This window comes from Lissotriton vulgaris, chromosome 1_2 (assembly GCF_964263255.1).
Source record: "Lissotriton vulgaris chromosome 1_2, aLisVul1.2, whole genome shotgun sequence".
Lineage (NCBI taxonomy): Eukaryota > Metazoa > Chordata > Amphibia > Caudata > Salamandridae > Lissotriton > Lissotriton vulgaris.
Window position 1 is genome coordinate 108,578,110 of NC_141686.1, and position 21,981 is coordinate 108,600,090.

Consider the following 21,981-nt stretch of genomic DNA (forward strand, 5'->3'; position numbering starts at 1 on the left):
CGAACAACGCGCATCTGCACGAACAACGCACCTCAGTACGAAAACAACACCTTCCGGTGAAAATTAATACATACCTCTTACACCATGTTGGGATAACCTACCTGGAAATGGGTACTCCTGCTAGGAGTTGGTTTCCCTTCTGTATCTACAATTACCCATTAGAGGGGAATCGCCCATCCCTCTGTAAGTACTCTGTAAAAAAGGGGCCCGACCTTCCCTCACAAGGAATAAGGACTAATTATATGCTCCAAGGATCTTTTATTACATGATAATAGGATGACAAGGAAGAAGAAATAACTAAATATCACCGTAGCTATCACCAACACATACATATACATAAAACCTGAAAATAAAAGGTATAGTTAGATAAAGTTAGATATACATGGAACACCTCACCATGATCTTAGGCATCTTTGCATCTGAAGAAGGGTCCGACTCTCTTTCGCTCTCTGGTTGGGACAGGACTCTGTTCCACAATCACGACTGCACGTCTGCACCGTGATGTTTCATCAGCCCACCAAAACCACCAGACCAGCAACTCACCCTCACTTTGACCCACTTTCTGTAATATAGAACTTAGCTCTCTCTCGAAGCTTCTAGCAAACTCTGCCTACTGTTCTCACAGGATTCCTGTACCACTTCGTACTGAACACACAACAGCAGTTGGCCAAGCGTTTGTTATGACTCCAGCGCGAAGAGAGCACATTCCACCGATAAGAACCGGTCCTCTCTGGTTCACTGCTAGCGAACAACACATGGAAACTAAAACATAGCCTTTCACCAGAAGAGGCTCAGTAAGATGGTGTAGGAAAAGAACATGGCATCACTCGAGCATAGGCCTTTAGGCCCTAAACAGAGCAAAGGCAGTATATATGAAGGCATAAGATCATGCCAAAGCAAGTAGGCAAGCCCTGCTATTAGGTGAGGTAAAGTTGGAAACAGAAAGAGCAACACACATGTGCGAGTAACAGCAAAATATACTGAGATGGTGGTGGGCAACGGTCATAACCGAGCCAATCAGGACCAATACCTCTGTCACTACACCCGCAGGGCACACTTGCGGTGCCAGCGTGCAAGTGAATGCCCGATATTGAAAGTGCACGTTCCTAAGCCTCTCGCGAGACTTCACGGAGGCAGCAACCATCATGGTTGCGGTCGGGCACGGCTGCTATTCAAAGCCAAGCCCGTTCCAGATGTCCGCTTAACGCTTCACCAGTTTTGAGTGGCTGCCGCCCTCAGCTTCGAAAATACCTACAGAGACTACAGAGCAAGGCCCTACGGACTGCAGCAGGTGCTCCTGTGTTCACACGAACAGCAGACCTCCACAGAGACCTAGGCGTTGAGATGTTGGACGAACATCTCCTCAAACTCAACAGGACATTCTACAAAGGACTGGATCAAAAAGAAAACCCACTGATCAGGAAACTTGCAGACATTTCTACAAAACCATTTGACCACTACCCACGGCCCATCGAAGCGCTAACCCTGTGAAACTGAAACAGCAACACAGCATCCCAAAACTCATCACTGCCAGAAGGCAAACGCCCGGCAGGTACGCAAAACCCATCACTGCCAGACGGCAACCGCCCCGGCAAGCACTCAAAACTCATCACTGTCCGAAGGCAACCGCCGCAGCAGCCATCAAAAGCTCATTACCGTCAGTAGACATTTGACAGACAAAAACAACACTCTGTGATAAAACTTGCTGACACTTCTGCAAACCAAATTGCCAGCAACCCATGGCCTATCACAGCACTGACCTTGTGATACAACCTCAACTGTGACAAAGCATCACACTTCAATAAGATAACCTAAACAGCGACTAAAAAACTCAAATTGAATGTGGAGTAATGAGAGTACCGCCTCGGTATCCAAAAACTCACCACTGTCAGAAGGAATCTGACAGACAAAAACAAGACACAGAAGTCTGCTTACTGTTCAAGAGTCTCACCTGTGTCCAGCATGTGGCTCCTGCTCTGCGGTGGCATCCCTTCGGCGGCAGCGCCTTGCCTTGTGCTGCGCGTAACTGAAAAACAGAAGACAAAGAAACGCACATTAGAGATGATTTAGGCGATAATGCGCTGCGCCACATGTTTGTCTCCCTAACCTGGAAAAGGAAACAAATACTTAGCCCGAACTTTGGATAGTGCATGGGTGAGCAATGTGTCATTTTGCAATACCTGGAGAACGAATCAAGTAATAGTATATTTCTGTATGTGTAACCCTGTAACTCATGTTATGCTTTAGGCAACTTGTGTAGATAACAGTGTTAAGGAAAACTGTTGCTAACCTAGTTCGAAAACTATGTGGGTGTAACATATGTTTTCACTAAGACACAGTGTTGTATTGTAATAGTTACCACCCTGCTCATGATATCATGATGTGATGCTTACCTCTGTGCTTATGAAATGATACTTACCACTGTGCCCTGATAGGTAAGGCTTCTCAATGAATAAATCAAAACTTTATTCGATTTGACAAGTAAATCAAAAAAGCACACAAATAACTCCTTCAGTAAAATATGTCAAAGAATATAAATACATAATTTAAGTAAGATTGACATATTCATTAAAACATCGCTGAGTCCAGTGAAAACAATGGAAAATGCATACAGATAAGTTAAAAAGCAAAATGGCGACCGAAAATAAGTCTATTCCAGTATTGATTTCTTGCCAATGGTGTCATAAATACAAGAGAATCACAGTCCCGCCCAGTAGGACAGATAAAGTGCATGTGCAAAATTTCGAGAAGCCCCCTTTCATACTTTTTTGTTCAAACAACACAAAAAGGAGAAAAATAAAAACACATAATTGCATGCACTGCAGTTTAATAAACTCATTTATCAATAGCGTTTTCGTATTTTGAGCGCTCCTCCAATGAAATTTAAAACAGATATCAAAAGAGAGAAGCAAGTGTAAATAACTAAAACCGTATGAACAAGGGCGACACGGTCTCAATAGCGGGGACAAAAATGTAGGTCTCAATATGTTATATAGTGCACAAAACAAAGTGCAGAGTAGATTGTTTTGCAACGTAATCTCAATGGCAGGGCGGGAGGTTGTCACACCAACCACCTTGATTAGGACAAGCTACCAGAAAATGCACCGTGCTCAAACGAAATCTTGTTAAGAAGAATCTATGTTGAGACTCCAGAAAAAAGGATAAATAACGTTGCATCTGGTTAGTAGGGAGACTGACATTGCCCATTCTCAGACACCTTTGCTGATTTGATTGCTGGATATAGCGTGCACTTATGCTTGAATAATATAAAGACGAAATCAAGAATTTTACTTGAGAAGCCATGTTAAGAGGATCATTAAAAAACTCTGACAGACCCAATACACTGAATGCACATTTCAGATAACCGAGCCAGGGCATCCTCTCAGTAGTGGACATTGAAAGACAATCCATAAAAATAGATCTTGAAAAATCTAGTTCCGGTGCATGCCACATTTTCACCCATAAAAGCAAAGGGGCAAGCCAATGCAAGCCTCTATACACTCCAGGCCCAGTTCAGAGTGGCAAAAAGATGTTGATGCACTCTTGGGGACCATCGGAAGCTGTCTAATGAATTTATTCTCTACTAATTGGAGCTTACCACAATTGCTAAGGCCTCAAACTCCAGCCCCTTAGGTGGCAGTTAGAGGCATTTGGCTTTATAGAGTGTGGTTATTTCTTTAATAGGCTTATGGCCCAATTTTACTGCAAAACAGAACAGTGCCTTCATGGCTCTGGTCAATAACTGTGCCCCTTGGGTCAACAAGGGATCCCATGATAGCTGGCTGTTAAAAAGAATCCCCTGGTAGGAGAAAGTTTAACTTTCTCAATCCGATTGCCAGGGACAGCGAAAAAGTTTGACTTTGTTGACTTGGGTCCAACCACCATAACATAAGACATTTTATGATTCACTTTTAAGTCCAAAGAAAACATGAAGTCTACAAAGGCATCTAAAGATCTCTGTACCGCTACTCAAAGATTCATTGTGTGATTGTTTTCTAGCACAATTGAGTCAAGAACTTTGAATATTTAGACACCATAGAGGGGATACTGAACACTAATTCAAGAAGTAAACCCCATTAAACACAGGTAGGAGTAGTACATAGAGGGAGAGGTTGCGGAGCTAGTTCTTACTCAACTCTAAAGGTGCCTTTTCTTGTAGGCTGTACTGAACATACATTATTTGGAGAGAGGGAAAGCTACACAAGTGGGAAAGAGAAATCTCACAGGTATACCATAGGATTTTGGGAACACAGTTCAAGCAAGATAGTGTTGTAGGAAGAAATCAATACTAGGGAAAGTTCTGGTGAACCGTCTGCTGCCTATTGTTGAAACTCTTGTGCATATGGATCAGAACAGGGACATCCCAGGCCGAAACATCTTCCTTAACGTTTGTCGCGTTCTTGGACTGCTAGGGGACCTCCCGGTTAGTGCCGGGATCGCAATGGCAGTCTCGATTGATATAGAGAATGTCTTTGACACCTTGGTCTGGAGATACATATTCGTTACCTTAGAGGCAATGCAATTTGACCCCGTAAACCTGAGATCGATACGTATCTTTGAATGGGCAACCGGAGGCACAGGTCCAGATGGTTCAGCTAATATACGGTAGCTTTGACATATGACGGGGCACTCAGCAGGGGTGCCCGATATTGCAGATCATTTTCACTTTACCCATGGAACCATTAGCCTGTAAACTACGCTTGTGAGCGCGTTTGTAGGAGATCAAGGCACATGGGGTTTCCTATGTGGTATCCTTCTACGCTGATGATGCCCTTGTTTACGGCATTGAGAGCTCGCTACCAGACCTGATGGTCCTCTTGGAGGAATTTGGTGCATTATTGGGCCTGAGAGTGAATTTGCCTAAGTCTTGTGGGTTCCCCTTTTGCCCAATCCCGGAACATGACAGGGCTAGACTGTGCCAGTCCAGACTTACGTGACAGTCCACTACTGTTGGAAAACGAGGCAGCATCTGTGAGGCCTGCACAAATAACTCGACTACATTTGTCCTTCATTGGGAACCAAACACCCAATTGTAGCTCCTGTTTCTCAGAGGAAAGTGTTGCAGAGCAGTCTGAGGCTTACTCAAGGGAGGTGGTGTGGGCTAGTAATCGCCATTTGCAGGTGCGCGAAAATAACACTCAATAATTGATTGTTCAGTCTGTACTTTGCTTTATAAAAGTAAGAGTACACTTATTAAACACACACACTACTCAATACTATGCACCAATTTACAAATATACATAAGCTGTTGGAATTACTTTGTGACATTGCATAACATCTCCACCCCTCCCGTGGAGGGTGGGGTCTAGTACCACAACTCTCATGTATGCAAATCATCTTGCCCCCAATGCAATTAGTTGAACATAACCCTGCACACTGGCAGTCTGGCACCATCCCAGTGGTGATCCACCTCCTTACCTCGACAAGCATTAAAAATGGATACACCTGCCTTGGTGACACATGACCCTGACTGAGCATCTCCTACTGACCATAAAGTATTCACCTCTATATCTTAAGGGCTAGCAGTCTGGGGTCTTCACCTAAGTGCAGCAGCAAGGATACATGTTTAAGCAAACTTTAGAATGACAGTGCTCAGCACATTTGTGGATCATTAGAATGCATTGCAATTACAGCCCTAAAGGCATCACAGATGAAATCACAGGATTACATATACAGCCAGACACCCTAGCAAGAATGTCTGGCCACATGACCCCACTTTGCTTATGACATCACCTTACACCAGTTCTTCACATTACACATGTGACCTTCAGAACCTCTAAAAGAACTAACATTTCTGGTGCAACTACACCTCTTCACCTCCAAGGGATGCCTTCCTCAGACATCCCCAACTCAGCCCTTCACTCCATGATGCACTTCTCAACCCTCCTCCAGCTGTAGAACGAAAGTTCCAACCCAAGAGGAGTTAACATGCTGGCTGAGACCTTGAGGGGTTTTTCTTTTAAGTCCCCATGTGACTTAGGGTGGGACTTTTCTTCGTGCTGGGGGGGAAACTGGGGGGGGAGACTGCGCTTCTTCAGCAGCGCCCCCCAGCACCTTTTCTCAATTGAGGGCGACCCCCCTCCTCAGGGGGCCCACCAGGAACCAAAACGGCAGACTTCCAAATGCCTGCCAAGGCATTATGGGGAGCTTCGTGCTTCTGCTTATGAATAATAGATGGGCGCTCTCCCGCTGTGCCGGGGAGAGCCGCACTGGCGGTGTTGGCAGCTTCGCCACGTTATTGTGCCTCAGTGTGGGGCCCGGTCCCACCCGGACCCCCAGATATGTGTCACTGCTCGGTGAGACCACCCCCGGCCGCTCTGCGCAGTTTCAGGGGCCCCGTTTGCGTGCAACCGCAGGAACTGGCATTTGTTTTCTAGTCTGCCGCTCCGGGGGGCAGACGCGAGACAGCATCCGTGCTTCCGCGGGTCTTCAGGGGAGTGCAACGCCACTCCCCCCACCTCCTCCACACTCAAAGCCCGGGGAAGGGATCACGGGCCCCCGAACATCTTCAGGGGGGGGGGCGCGACGACACTCCCCCTCACTCTGCCACATCGGGCCCGTAGATGGGGTCCCGGGCCCTTCTCCTCCTGACGGGGTGGCACGACTGCGCGCCCCCGCACCATTTTTGTCGGGGCCAGGGTGTGCTCCTGGCACCCCGTGGGGGCATTTTTACAGGGAGTGCGACGGCACTCCCCGGCTTCCCTGCTCGCGGGGTGGGGGCACTGCACGAGCTGATCATCAAATGCAGTGCGCGCAACGAAATTAGTTTTATTTATTTATTTGTTTACTTACCTCTGTTCGGCCATATTCTTTATTTTACTACCTCCCACCCTACCCTCCCCCGCCCCACATCAGCGCCCGGTAGCACTCCCACCATGGGCCGCAACTGGTAAACACCAGTATCTATGGTATTACAATGCACACAGCGGTGTGAGTGCCGGTATCCCAGGTTACTGCACATTATGATGGTTAACAGCTTAAGATAAGAGTTGTGCGGTTTTACCACCTTCTTCAGTATTTATGTTAAATATGTGCTGTCTTCCACTGAGTGGATGAAGAATTTAGCACATTATGGGCCTGATTCACAAAAGTAAACTTAGACTTTAGGTCTAAACTTAGACTTCAGGTATAACTTCATCTTTGTGAATTGGGCTCTTGGACTGCAGCCCTAAACATATGCTTCAGGTCCTGGTACAGAGAGCTCTCCCCATGAAAACCCCATCCGGGCATTGTCTCCTCCTCCCAGTAGGAACTTCACTTATCAATTGTTTATAGCATAACATATTCTATTCACTACCTAATAGAATGCTTCTGGAAAAATACAGCATCTGCGTTCGGAAGAAAGGAGAAAAGTGCAAAACAACAGCAGAAATGTATGAGCAGGCCTCTTAGCCGTAAATGTGTGAAGTCAAAATTCAAAATGGCATTCATTTTAGGCTAACTTAATTCATTACAATATGTTGAATCATTTTGTTTTGTTTAAAATCTTTATTCGATCTATTTACAAACAGATCATAAAAGCACAATTTCATCAAATCAAACAAATAGTATAAAAACCATAAAACAGTTAAAATCTTGTTTGGCTTTAGGTGGCTCTTAAAACCAAGTTACTTGACACACACGCTTGCAGTAATTTAAGGCAGCAAACCCCTCAACTTTCTTTTTCTCAGACAGGCCCACAGGAATGATGCTACCAAAAAGCAGACATAAGGATTAGGTAGAGCTTTTAAAAAGTACTTTGCCACCCTACATTGGTTAACATTGTGACACCTTAAAATTCAGAGATTAAACGCTTCTCTTTCACTTTTATAAAACTTACAAAACAATACCAGGTGTTAATCAGACTAAGGGAATAGTGACATAGACTCAAGTCTGCATGCTTGAACTTCTTCTCGGGAAATGCATGCTTGTACTTCTTCTCAGGAAACCCAAGCATCAGAGGGATGAAGTTTACACTAAAGCGCAACAGGATGAATCTATGCTGGGCTATTGTGATACGGGAAAGATAAGAGTAACCTTGCCCAGATCTTTGCGGGATAAGGTCATATCCAGTGAGTGCTTTTTGGCAGTGGTTCTTTTCAACCACTTCAATTTTCTTTGAAGTGAGATGGAAGTGAGGGGATTTCGCCGGTCTTGGAGCTCCAGCTACAATGATGAAAGATTTGGTTTCGTTCACTCGAAGGTCTAGTGAAGCCAAGAATGAGGCATATGAAGTTATAAGGCTCTGGAGGGCTAACCCTATCCTAGCAATTAGGACTGCATCGTCAGCGTAAGCCAATAATGGCAGGGGAACGTTGTCAAATCTAGGCACGTTTAGGGACGCGCCAGACAGCGCCGCCTCCACCCCGTTTGTGTAGATAGAGAAAAGGAACAGGGCGAGGACGCATCCCTGCTTGACACCTTTCTCGTTCTTAAATGAACAGGTGCATTCCCCATTTATGCCATACCTCGCACAGGCAGTGGCATTGACATATGTCTGATGGATGAAACGGATGATAAGGGGATCAACCCCCATTCCCTCCATCATATGCCACAACTTCTGAAGGGACACACAATCAAAGGCTGCTGGCAAGTCCATAAAGACCATGTATGTCTTCCCACCTTTTGCCTTTGTATATTTATCTATGCAGAGCGGGAGGTTGAGATATTGATCCACTGTCCCCTTCCCTTTCTGGAAGCCATATTGCGCCTGCATTGAGATGTTTCGTTCTTGTGCCCACTCCTCCAGCCTGGCTAATAACAGCCGACCCATGAGTTTGCCAGTTGTATCCAGAAGGGAGATGGGTCTATAGTTCTTCTATCTACCTTCTTAAAGATTGGAACTATGACACTATGTTTCCAGAATGCGGAGTGCCTCTACCGTTATGCTGTTAAAAACATTTGTCATTTGGGGTATCCATATTTCGTAGTTTGCCTAGAAGAGGTCGATTGGGACCCCATCCAGTCCTAGAGCTTTTCCTGGAACACAGGCTTCCAAACCCTTTTCTAACTTCGTGCAATGAGAAGGTTTGGGTTCTATGGGATGTGGGCGCTAGGTCTGGTTGTTGGCGCTCGCAAATGGATTGTTGTCCAAAAATACCTTCAAAATGCCCTATCCATGCCTCTTCCTCTACATGCATATTCAGGGACAGGTCTTTTGGGTCTTTAAAATATGGGGCATTTATGACTTTCCAAAACTCCCTACTGTTTTCTGAGCTGGCGGCTTGTTCGAGGTCATCACAGGCCTTCTCCCTTATGTACTTTACTTGTATTTCTAGCCTGCTTATACTCATTTCGCAATGATCTTATCAGTGATGGATCTCTAGGCTCGGTTTTTAAGGCACTGATAAGAGCTCTCTTTGCTAGAGAGCATGATGAGTTGAATCATCAACAAGATGTTATGTCACTTACTGGCTTGTGTCATGTGAGTGCAGCTTTTAATTTTATTAGTAGAGTTCTAAAATGAGTGACTAGTGGGGGGGAGACTCCTCAGCCAGGCAGTGTAGGATGTCACCCATTACTTGGGCTATTATTGCAGGTACCAGGTTCTGCTTCGCGACCTGTGCCCACTTTAGTTGATATGCAATTTTTCTGGATAATACAATATTATCTGTTACCTGTAGATGTCTTTTCATTTTATGAGGTAGGCTTAAATGGATGAGTAGGATTTCATTATCACTATGGCATGTAAATAGGTTGTCTGAGTGGTCCACTCTATCTCATATTGCAGAAGAGACCATTGTGGACTCGCAGATGTTCCTTCAGAATGTTTTCTCTATCTGGCCTGTCTTTGAACTATTAATTACGCTCAGGTGCCTCAAGTATAACAATATTTTGAGGGTATCACATACATGTAGGAGGGGGTTACCATGCAAGTCGTCCAACCTGCATACCCTAGCTTTATTGTCCTTACACTGGTGAGTGTTAAAATCCCCCATCCACATTAAGCTGAATGGGCCCTTATGGTGCGTAAGTTAAGTAATCGTAACTGATAATTTAGGTCATCTGCCACTTGCTTCATTTTCCCCCCAAATTCATTATTATAAAAGTTAATTAAAATCCAATGGCCATCATTTGTGAGCCTGCCTGCTTTACTTGTTAGAGTAGGGTATTAAAAATGAGTAGTTTCTTACCTGTAACTCCGGTTCTCTTATAGGGGTATTTCCGTGATAGTCATAATCATGTGAATAGTCCCGCCCATGTGCGTGGACCCCGGAGCACTTCATTAGATATATATTCTTAAGTCGTCATCTTCTGCCTTCCTTTAGGAAGGCCTGCATGGACACTTAAGAGATACAAAGACAACAATGCAGCCTAAGAAACTAGGCAACACTGGCCATTTATTTCATCTTAAAGTGAAAAAGATAGCCAGTTTAACTTTAATTTTAGTAATTTGCTGAGTTTTACACATAGAAAGCTCTCCTTCACAAAACTCCTTTTTAATGAAAATGGGTACCGTGCCTTTAAGAGTCTCCATAGACCACCGGTATCCCATGAGGCACAGCCAGAGGCATTTACTTTCAGTTCTTTTTGAAGGCGTAAATAAGCAGAGCCTGCTGAGTCTTGGGGACATCTGTGTCTGCCACCGGGGAGGAAGGCGGGTTGCTTATGACTATCACAGAAATACTCCTACAAGAGAACTGGAGTTACAGGTAAGAAACTACTCCTTCTCTTCTAGGGGATTTCTATGTATAGTCATAATCATGTGAATAGACTAGCAAGCCCGTCCCCAAAACAACTCACCAGAGGTGGCAGAACAGAGAACAACCGCGCTATTGTGCAAATACATTTCTAAGTGAAGCCTGTCCATCCTGGGCATCTGCCATGGTATCAGTGTCAAGGCAGTACTGCTTAGTAAATGTGTGGACTGACTTCAAAGTGGCAGCCTTACAGATTTCCGAAATAGGTACATTGCGAAGTAAAGCAGCAGTAGCTGCTTTACCTCTAGTAGAGTGAGCCGTAGGCTTACTAATCAAAGGTTTGTTTGCTTTTTGATAACACAGCTGAATACATGAAACAATCCACCTAGAAATGGATTGTTTAGAGGTAGCTAGACCAGTTCGAACTGAATCATAATTTACAAATAGCTGGTCTTATCTACAGATATCCTTAGTCTTGTCTAAATAGAATTACAAGAATTCCTAACGTCATGAGAATATACTGCCCTCGCCGCAGGGGAAGATGGATTTTGAAAAAATTTAGGTAATGTAATAGTATGGTTTACATGAAACTCAGACACAACTTTAGGAAGAAACTTAGGTTGGGTCCTCATAACCACCTTAGAGGAATGAAAGATTGTGTAAGGTTCTTTACAACATAAAGCCTGAAGTTCGCTAACCCTGTGGGCAGACGTAATGGCCACAAGGAAAGCCATCTTCCAGGACAAATGCTGAAGAGAAGCCTTATGAATGGGTTCAAACGGTTCCTTCATCAGTCGTGAAAGGACTACATTCAACTACCAGGGAGGGGAAGGACCCCTAATGGGAGGAAATACTTTCTTCAATCCTTCTAGAAAATCTCTGATGACTGGGATCTTAAAAAAGGAAGTTTGTGAAGGACATTTCCTATAAGCAGTCAAAGCTGCCAGATGAACTTTTATCGAATGGAACTGAAGGCTAGATTGCGCCAAGTGTAGTAAGTAAGGAAAGATGACATCTTCTTACTAGGAGGTAGGATAGAAGTCCTTAGAAGCACAGCAGATGCAAAATCTCTTCCATTAATACGCATAGGTTGTACGTGTATATTAAGCATGGGCGAATTTTGCGAATTCGCGATCTGCGAATATGCGGATTTGCGAATTCGCCATCCGCAAAATTCGCGAATTTTTGCGAATTTGCGGATTTTTGTTTTTTTGCGTGTTCGCTGGGTTTTTTGCGTGTTCGTGGGGTTTTTTGCGTGTTCGCAGGGATTTTTGCGTCTTCGCAAGCCGCTTGCATAGCGAAGTTACCCATGCAGTCGTTTATGGGAGAGGGAGAGAGAGATAGATAGATAGATAGATAGATAGATAGATAGAAAGAGAGAGAAAGAGAGGGAAAGAGAGAGGGAGAGAAAGAACGAGAGAAAGAAAGAGAGGCCGGATCTCTGAAGGGCTAGATTCCTGAGTTGCCCCTACAGAACATACAGCTTTTTATTTTTAGCAAAATGCATATGAAAATTGTGCTGTAAAGGTCTCTTTTAGTTTAACCCCTCCTGACAACTCAAAATGGGTGTATTTGCCATCCTCTCCCTTCTTCCTGTTTTTTATATCTGTAAGTGCTTCCTGATGAGGTTTAATTCCTTGGACAGGTGCCTCGTTGCCTACTTGTAACTATTCTCTGACCTTGCTTCAAGGGTCAGAGCAGGGTCAGAGAATAGTTGCAAGTAGGCAACGAGGCGCCAGGAAGCAATTAGCAGCAGGTGTCCAAGTTGAAGTTTATTTGTTTGTAACTCTTTTGTAAAAGGTTACAAAGAAATTAGGTTCAACTTTTGCACCTGCTGCTGTAACCCTTGCTTGGCTGAAAATTCGTCCCCGCTGATTCGCGGATGTTACTGCGATTTCGCGAGATTCGCGGATCGCGAAATCGCGGAAAATCCGCAAATTCGCCTACGAAACGGATTTTACGCCCACCCTTAGTGTAGATGGTCTATTGGCCTCTTTCAATATCTCCATACAGTCCTGAGGGAGATTCAAATGTCCGTACTGTACTAGCTCAGGGGCCATGCTGCCAAATTCAACGACGAGAGGCTGGGATGCACCATCTGTCCGCCGAACTTTGTCAGAAGGTCCGGCCTGCACGGCAGACAGACATGTGGCAGGAGAGACCGGTGGAGTAGGTCTGTAAACCACCACTGACGGGGCCACTCCGGAGCAATGAGGATCATCCTGGCCTGTGATTGGGAGAGCTTGATCAGCACTGTCAGAATCAGGGGAATTGGAGGAAAAGCATAGGGAAAGCTGCCTGACCAATTGATCCATAGGGCATTCCCCAGAGTCCCTGTTTGGTAAAACCTGGAAGCGAAGTCTCAGCATTTGCTGTTTTCGGCGGTAGCAAACAGATCGACTTTTGGAGTACCCCATCTGTCAAAGATGTCTTGCACCACTTTGTCGTTTAAGACCCATTCGTGGTTTTCATGAATGAGTCTGCTGAGTGCGTCTGCCTGAGCATTCTGAACGCCTAGAAGGTGAGTTGTCGTGATGGTCAGGTTCCTGGCTAACAGCCAGTGCCAGATGGCTTGGGCTTCCTGAGACAGCGCTCGAGATATGGAGCCCCCTTTCTTGTTGAGGTAGAACATTGTTGTCGTATTGTCCGTCTTGACAAGCAGGGAGCTGGAATGAAACAACAGCTGGAATTCTTTCAGCGCCAAATGGACTGCTCAAAGCTCCAGGAAGTTGATGTGGTACTTGGTCTCTTTTGGGGACCATGTGCCCTATATCTGTAGTGGTCGGAATGTGCACCCCATCCGTAGGGAGAAGCATCCGTCACTATTGTTTGCGTGAGTATCTCTTTGTGGAAGGGAATCCCCCGAAGGAGATTGCTCGGAGAACACCACCATCGGATGGACTCACGAGCCTGCTGTGACAGTTGAATCCTGTCTTCCCAGTCCCCCAGTGTCTGGTCCCACTGATCTTCTAGACATTCGTGCAGGGGTCTCATATGGAGGCATCCATTCAGAGTGAGGAAGATGCAGGAAGCCATTGAGCCCAGAAGAGACAATACTTTCCTCACCATTGGTGAGGTCATGGTCATGAGTGCTTAAGCCTTCCAAAGGATCGATAAGCGTCTCTCCTCCAAAGGGCACACATTTGCTGAGTGTGTGTCGATAGTAGCTCCTACGGTAATGAAGACACTGAACAGGCTTTGAGACAGATTTTGTGAGGTTGATGTGAAGTCCCAAACGAAGTGATTGGAAGTCCGATTGAAATGCAGTTGCATTTCCTGAAATGTAGCTGCTTTGATCAACTAATCATCCAAATATGGATAGACGAATATTTTGTTCCTCCTCAGATGTGCAGCCATGCCTTTGGAAAAAGTCTGAGGTGCTTACTTTATGTAGAAGGGCAGCACGGGTATTGATAATGGTTGTTGCCCACTGTGAAATGCAGGAACTTGTGATGTTTCCTCGCTATGGGCACATGAAAGTACGCGTCCTGCAGATCTATTGCGCATAGCCAGTCTCCCTGATGAAGTTGAGGGTAGAACTGATGCAAGGACAGCATCTGAAATTTTTCTCTTCGAACCCATTTGTTGGCTTGTTGTAAGTCGAGAATGGGTCTGAACTTCCTCTTGTCTTTCTTGCGAACTAGAAAGAACCGTGAATACAGCCCTGCTCCTCTCTGTCCCAGAGGGACTGTTTCTATCACCTTTTCTCTAGGAGTGTGTTGGCCTCCTTCTGCAACTCACGCAGCATATATCTTGATCGAGTTGGAGGGATTGATGGAGGAGGGCTTATAAAAAGTATTGAGTATCCACTGTGAACAATATTCAGCACCCAATTGTCCTGAGTTATTTTCTGCCACTCTGCCAGATGTTCTTGACTACTTCCCCCCACCGGAGTGGACAACGGACGAGGGGGAAGAAATCCTTCAGGGCTTTGGACCAGCAGGAACCTTGTTCCCCTGTCCAGACTGCTGGTTAGATCTTCCTCGCTGTTGGCATTTTTGAAACGGCTGAAAAGACAGCTGAAACTTTTGCTGTTGGTTGGACTGGTGACCCTGAGAACGTTGGAACCACTGAGAGGAATAACGTCGCTGGCGGGCCATCTCGTCGTCTGCATGGGATCCAAGCAGCGAGCTTAGGAAATTAAACACCTTTGGCACAAAACACTCTATGTCTTGCGCGCAATTAGGACCCCTGAACACTATGGGGCCAATCGGGTGCCGGAACTGCAAATGGGAGAGCGATCCCTGGTATTGTCCGGTCAACACAAGCATCCAAGATTTAGCACTGAGATGTATTTACCTCAATGCAAGATCCCTCCCAAAACATGCGATCGAAATCTGGGATATTTTGAACACCGATAAACCCGATTTGGCTTTTTTCACTTGGCTTGATAAACACAGCACCCCGGACATTGCAAGGACACTCCCAGCAGAGTATAAAATTCTTAATCTGAATAGGGAAAAAAAGGGAGGTGGAGTAGCAGTCTTGTTTAGAGACTCCCTCATATGCAGACAAGAGACGATCATACAGGCCAACAGCCATGAAGCTATGGCATTCTCAGTGTCTATAAATACCAACATTTTATTTGGTGGGGTGATTATTTATAATCCTCCAGGCTGTACTTCTGACTTTAGCACTCAGTTGCTGGCGCAAATCATGCCGGTCTGTCTTAAAAATAAAAACATCTTGCTCCTAGGGGATTTTAACATTCACTATGACAATAGTAATAATCCCTTAACTAGATGTTTAGAGGAGAATATGGAAATCTTAGAGCTGTCTCAGAGAATAAAACACCCAACACATAGGGCAGGACACATATTAGATTTGATGTTCTCTAATTTAAGTTCAATCCTTATCAAAGGGATAAAATCAATGACATGGACAGATCATTCCATGATTGAGTTCATCATTAATCTACCTGTCAAAAATATCAGACCCCTACATCCTGCAGCGGCAAAAATTAGGAGTTGGAAAAATTTCACAGTAGAAGCTTTCCTGCAACATTTTTCATATTCTTACACAGCGAAATCTAATATCAACGATGAAATCGACCTTCTTCGGGACCATATCATGAATGCACTGGAACATTGTTCAGTACTACATACTAATAACAAACCTAGGCGGGCTATGTCAGAAAACTGGTATGGGCCAGAATTAAAGTTATTAAAAAGGAAATGCACATCATTGGAGCATAAATGGAGACTTTTAAAAACCCAAGATGCTAGAGTGTCATATAAGAAAGAACTCTTATTATATATTAAAGCCATTAGGAACGCTAATAAGGAATACTTTTCTCGCAGAATAACTGAAAATAAAAATTCATCCAAAGAACTTTTCAGAATAGTCAGAGAACTATGTAGTCCTGCAAGTCTCTCATTGAATTTGACTCCCTCTCAAGTAGGCTGTGATGAAATGAATAGTTTTTCTGTGAGAAAATAGATACAATTTATTCCTCCTTCTCCCATACCAATTTGGAATGTCCAGATGCCCAGGACTTTCCCATTCCTCAGATCAGCTTTGGCCCGTTTTCGGAAGAGGAAGTGGGTAAAGTCATGCTAGAAATAAAATCAGGCTCCCCGTTGGACCCATGTCCACATCACATTTTTTCGCAACTCACCCCAATAATATGCCCAGCAGTAACGCAAGCACTGAACCATTCACTGGAATCTGCTGAATTTCCATCTAACTGGAAGAACGCCATAGTGACCCCACTACTAAAAAAAGCAGGCTCAGACATCAATAATCCTGCCAATTATAGACCCATATCCCAACTACCCTACTTATCTTAAGTTTTAGAAAAATTGGTTAACAGGCAATTGTCCAGTTTTCTTGAAACTAACAATTTATTAGATATTTCACAAACGGGTTTTAGGGTCAACAATAGCACGGAGACTACACTCTTGTCCATGCTGGATACCATCAGAATGCATGTAGATCGAGGGAAAACAGTCGCCTTGATATTACTAGACCTCTCGGTGGCGTTTGATACCGTACCACACAACCTGCTATTACAAACTCTTGCAGCAAAAGGTATCCGGGATAGAGCATGGGGGTGGCTGCAATCATTGAGCCCAACGTTGTTCAACGTGTTTGTGTCCTCCCTAGCAGCAATAGGAAGAAAGTGGGGTGTCGAAATCTGTTCTTATACAGATGACACCCAACTAATTGTAATCCTGGGTGAGAATGATGACCCTAAAAACAGGTTACTAAACTGTCTTACTGAATTGTCTGACTGGATGTATGGACATTGCCTTAAACTGAACGCAGACAAATCAGAAATACTGCTGTTCGGTGGACATACTCAACTATGGAACGATAGTTGGTGGCCGGCATCCCTGGGCAACCCCCCCAATACCAACATCGACAGCAAGGAACTTGGGAGTAGCAATTGACACCACTCTGTCTATGAAATCTCACGTGACAACAATCTGCGGCAAAGGCTTTGCCTTGCTAAAGATGCTCAGAAGAGTCTTTCCCTGGATTCCCATAGAGTGCAGAAAGATCCTGGTTCAGTCACTGCTGGTGAGTAGGTTGGACTACGGAAATTCCCTGTTTGTAGGTATGGCACACTATCTTTTTGCCAAACTACAAATAGTGCAGCATGCGGTAGCCAAGGCTATATGTAGGAAAAGAAAATTTGATTCCGCCAAGAGCTGCTTGAGAGAACTCCATTGGCTGCCAATAAGGCAGAGAGCAACCTTTAAAATGCTGTGTATAACACACAGAGCATTGTACAACACAGGCCCACTCATCCTAAGAAATAGGATTCAGTTTTATGCACCATCTAGAAATCTCCGCTCTCAAGTCACAGCAAGAGCAGTAACAACTCGAGTGAAGAGAGCCAGGATGGGAGAGCGAGCTTTCTCCCACATAGCCGCAACCAAATGGAATGAACTGACTGTGGCTCTCAGACTTATTGACTGCCATATATCATTCAGGAAACAATTGAAAACTCTCCTTTTCCCCAAATTAGATTAAAATGGTAACACTCAAGTTATACCACCACTCACAATAGTCGCTGCAGCGCCGTGATATCCTATCCAGGATGATTGTTTGCGCTTTATAAGAAAAATAACAAATAACAAATAACAAATCCAAAGAGAATTGTGCCAGAGACCGGGAGATTGGAAATCTGTTGCTGCGCCTCAGGCTTCAGAGATGTGAGATGAAGCCAAGCATGACGCCCTAGAGAAATACCATGGGAATACCCATTGGCTGACAAGAGCGAAGTATCCGCTGCAGCGCTGATGACTTGGTTAGAGACCATCAGGCCCTCATTCACAATCTCCTGGAAGTCTTCCCTTTTGTCTCTGGGTATGAGTTCCACAAATTGCTAAAGAGACTCCCACAACGATCTATTGTAACGGCCCAGCAAGGCAGTAGAGCTGGCCGCCTTCATAGAAGTTGCTGCAGTGTTACAAGCCTTTCTGTCCACGGAATCCAGCTTATGGCTCTCATTATCCGGGGGCACCCTGGAAGTCAGAGCTGTAGCATGTTGTTCCTGCGCCGCCACTACTATAACAGAATCCGGAGTGGGGTACAGCCGGAGGAAGGCAAGGTCCGAATCCGGCGCACAATACTTAATAGAGGATGGCGTCAGGGCATCAGGAACAGTTCCATAGCTGATTTCTCCAAGCCAGGCACCAACGGAAGCAACTGACATGATGTTTGTCTCTTCTGCAGAGTTTCAAATATCACAGAGGTTGGCTGCACAGGAGCAGGCAGGGGAATGCTGAGTATTGCAGCCCCTCTGACCAGAACCTCCTGAAAGGTAGAAATGTCATCCACCGGTGACACCCTCTGCGGGAGAGAGTCCGTGAGAGTAGGCAAGTACCTCCCTGTACTCATGGAAGATGTATCCCTTGTATGCCGGGACCTAGTCCTCTCATAACAGTGATGACGGAATCTTGTGGAAGACCTGTGGCGTCTATATGAACGATTTCTCGAACGAGACCGTGTTCTTGGTCGTCGAGGTGCGCGAATACTCTGAACTTGGCGAAGAGGCCAACTTCCTTCTTTTACGATCAGGCCGCGTTGAAGGGACTCGAGACTCTCCATCAGTCCCCCTCAACGTCGATTCACTGCTCAACGTCGAGCGTTGACGTCGTCTGAAACGCGAAGTCCATGTCGACGGCGATAGGCTCACCACGGAGCGAGGCCCAGAACGGGACCTCGACGTCGAACGCCGGTATCGACCCCTCAACGTCAATCTTCTCTTTGATCCTCTCCTCGACGTTGACTTTCTTGTAGATGTCGATTTTCACGTCGATCTTCATGTTGACGTCGATGGTGATCGCGACGATGCTTTGGCGTCAACCGTTGCTTGTGAGATTCAGATCTACGCCGATGATGTCTCAACGGCGAGATCGTTGCATCGACGTCGAACGAGGAGAACCCCTCAAGGGCGATCTTGCCGTTCTTCTCCTCGATGTTGATCTTCGACGTCGCTTCGACCCAGAGCCCTGGGTCGATGGAGAGCATATCGTGGTCGTACCTGCTCTCGATGTCTTTGTCGCCGTCCTCAACGTCGACCAGGAACGGCGTTGTTTTTCTGCCGTTTTCCTGCTGAGGAGCCCCCCAGAGGCCGAAGCATGGGCCTTGGTAGAAGACTTACCCTCTCCTTTCCCAGAGGCTGAAGAAGCTGCCTTCTGTCTCCTCTGCTCCATCACTTGAACCCGAATCTTCTCCCTGTCACGCAGGGTGCACCTGGAAAAGGTCTTACAAATGGCACAGGTGTCAGGAACATGAAACACAGTCAAGTCGAATCAGTGCCTCTACCTGGATGGAACTGCAAAGAAAAAGGGCCCCCTGGTACTAATGTGAAATACTTAATTGTAAATAATCTGGGGCAACTTCAAAATTAAAAAAATTCTAAGAACATATCAAAAATAACAATAGTGACACTAGAAATTAAAAAAATACAAAAGATATTCATTCAGACTTCATGATCCTTATAATAAATATAATAAACACATAATAATAAATCTAGTCCTACAGAGACCGACATTTGTACAACATCCTAACTGCACTCATTCATCACACATTCATACTACACTCTATTAATGTGATAATGTGGATCACAATTTAAATCAGAAATGATGTAGCAAAACTTTTCAATGAACACATGATTATTAGGGTGGTTTCCAATATAGCTCTATGCGCGTTTCGGCAGACCACTGCCTTCATCAGGAGTTCCATCACCGAATGTTGTGCTCAGAATATTAAGAAATATCCATAGAGAAAATTGTAGAATAGCGAATGAGGTGTTTTTCAAAATCACACTCTGTAAATGATAACGATCTGAAGGCAGCAATAATCACTTGGCGTCTTATGTCATCATATGGGGATAAAATCTTTGCTCTTTGCTGAAATCTTCAAGTATTGGCAGATGAAGGGAGAAAAGTCCTCTCTTATCACCTCTAAAACTTTAGGCTGACTGCAGATGATCCTAGTAAGATAGACGAGCTGCCAGTCCACTACATGTTGCAGCATGTGCTGAATACGTTCTATATCTTCAATTTGTGCCGACAGCTCTTTCCTTAACATGCGTGTCGTAAAAACCGGATGGAATCCAGTTGGAAAGTCAGAAACTATGGAATGATCTTCAATGAATTGTAACATCTGGATGAAAGCTGCTCTTTCTATAAGTTGCCCAGGAATGGCCTGTTTGCTATGTCTTGAGTCTTGAGTTTTGTCCAAGTTAGACTTTTTTAATGACAGGTTTATTTATGACTTTTTTAAGCCTTCTGGGAACGTTCCTGTTGTTAGGGAGTTGATGAGCATTCTGACTGGAATGGTGCCTGAAGTTGACAGTAGAATGCCTTTGAAGATTTGAGGTGCACAGGGTCAGAAGATCAGCCGACTGGCTTCCTCTCTTTGACAAGATCCAGAAATTCTGTCAGTGATAGATACATAGAAAATATTCCTGATACTTATTTAATAGAATGACTAAACCTAACTCTCTCTAAATCTAAAAAAGTGGATTATTATTAAATATATTGAATGCCCATGGTCTCAATAGGTAGTCGATTTAGTGTTCAGTTATCGATTTGGCCCACGTTGGCCACAGATCTATTACTTGCAAATGGGTTGTTTTTTGATTACAGGAAATAGATGATTTGGTAATTAAATTCTTACATGGCTTCCAGGAAATCTTTGTGGGTCTGCAAGTCACATACGTTCCTTAAAAACCTTTCTGACAGGCAAATATTTCTCTCACATGTTCCAATTTAGGTTCCATGTTGCTTCAATCCAACAAGTAGCACTTTACTACAGTGTCGCAGTTTTCTGACTTTTCTTAATCTCTCCTATAGATGTTCCAGCACGTTATTATTCCAGTAAATCAGGATCAATGGACCATTTTCATAACTCCAATATATGACTGAAGTTGACATGGGGCGGAGAGTTCAAGGCTATAGGTAGGAAATGCCTTACAAGTTGTTCAGATAAAAATTAGCCAGAGGAACTGAAATTATGCATCAATTTAGGACCGATTTATCTGGCACGGTTGAAAACATTTTAAGGCAAGAAAAGGCAAATTATGCGGCATATTGTGCCCTAAGCTGTGACAGTATTATTTTGCCATTTCAACACCTACTAATACTTTGAGGGCAAACTTGTGCCTCAGCAGTACCAGCTTAACACCTGAATAAAGCAATCAGCAGCTGAAAGGTCATCAATGAACCTTTGCATTGGGTCTGCGTTGCTCTGAAACACATTTGGGTAGTTTTTTGAGTAACGGTCAAACCGTCTGAGCTGGGACGTTTTTTTGTTTTGGTGAAATATGCTAATTATGCAGCAAATGGTAGACTAGGTGGTAAATGCATCAAATCCATTAAACACTGCAGCCACAAAATTACATAGTTCCAGCAGACCCTGCAATTTACAAAGTTTATACATAAACAGAATATTCAGACTCTGTGGTAAAGGTTTGGAAGAGTTGAATCATGTTGTGTTCTTGTGGGTATTAGAAACGTTTGAGCAAAAAGTGTCATTTCACCGCAGGTTTTACCTGATTGATGTGCAGGGTGGAGGCGGTCTCCTCACTTCCCTTGGAGGCGGAGACAGGAGGTCAGTGTGCTAGTTGGGGCATTACATAGGCAGCATGCCAGACGCTACGCACAGCGGACATCTGCCGCGGGCGCGCCGCTGGTGCGCCGAAGGCTTGCCAAACGCAAGCCCGTCTGTGCCCGCCCGGGCCCATGGGCCAAGACACCTGGCAGTTTTCAAAAAAACTACTCTCATTTATAGTGCTCCAACATTGCTTGATATGAGAGAGGTCACTGGCATCAACTGCCTACACTCTGAACATTGTTAACAATCCCTCCTGTTGTTCCCACTGTAATTTTAAGTTTCAACCCCA

The 21,981-nt window shown here is 44.7% G+C and overlaps 1 protein-coding gene across 1 annotated transcript in view; it reads right to left on the minus strand.

The window, feature by feature from the left end:
• The window catches only part of LOC147734643 (protein mono-ADP-ribosyltransferase PARP12-like), a 324,308-nt gene that overhangs the window by 175,212 nt on the left and 127,115 nt on the right, over nucleotides 1-21,981 (minus strand). Inside the window, exon 4 of the mRNA XM_086952940.1 lies at nucleotides 1,952-2,026. Within this exon, the coding sequence (XP_086809066.1) occupies nucleotides 1,952-2,026 (75 nt within the window). The remainder of the gene's footprint in view (nucleotides 1-1,951; nucleotides 2,027-21,981) is intronic.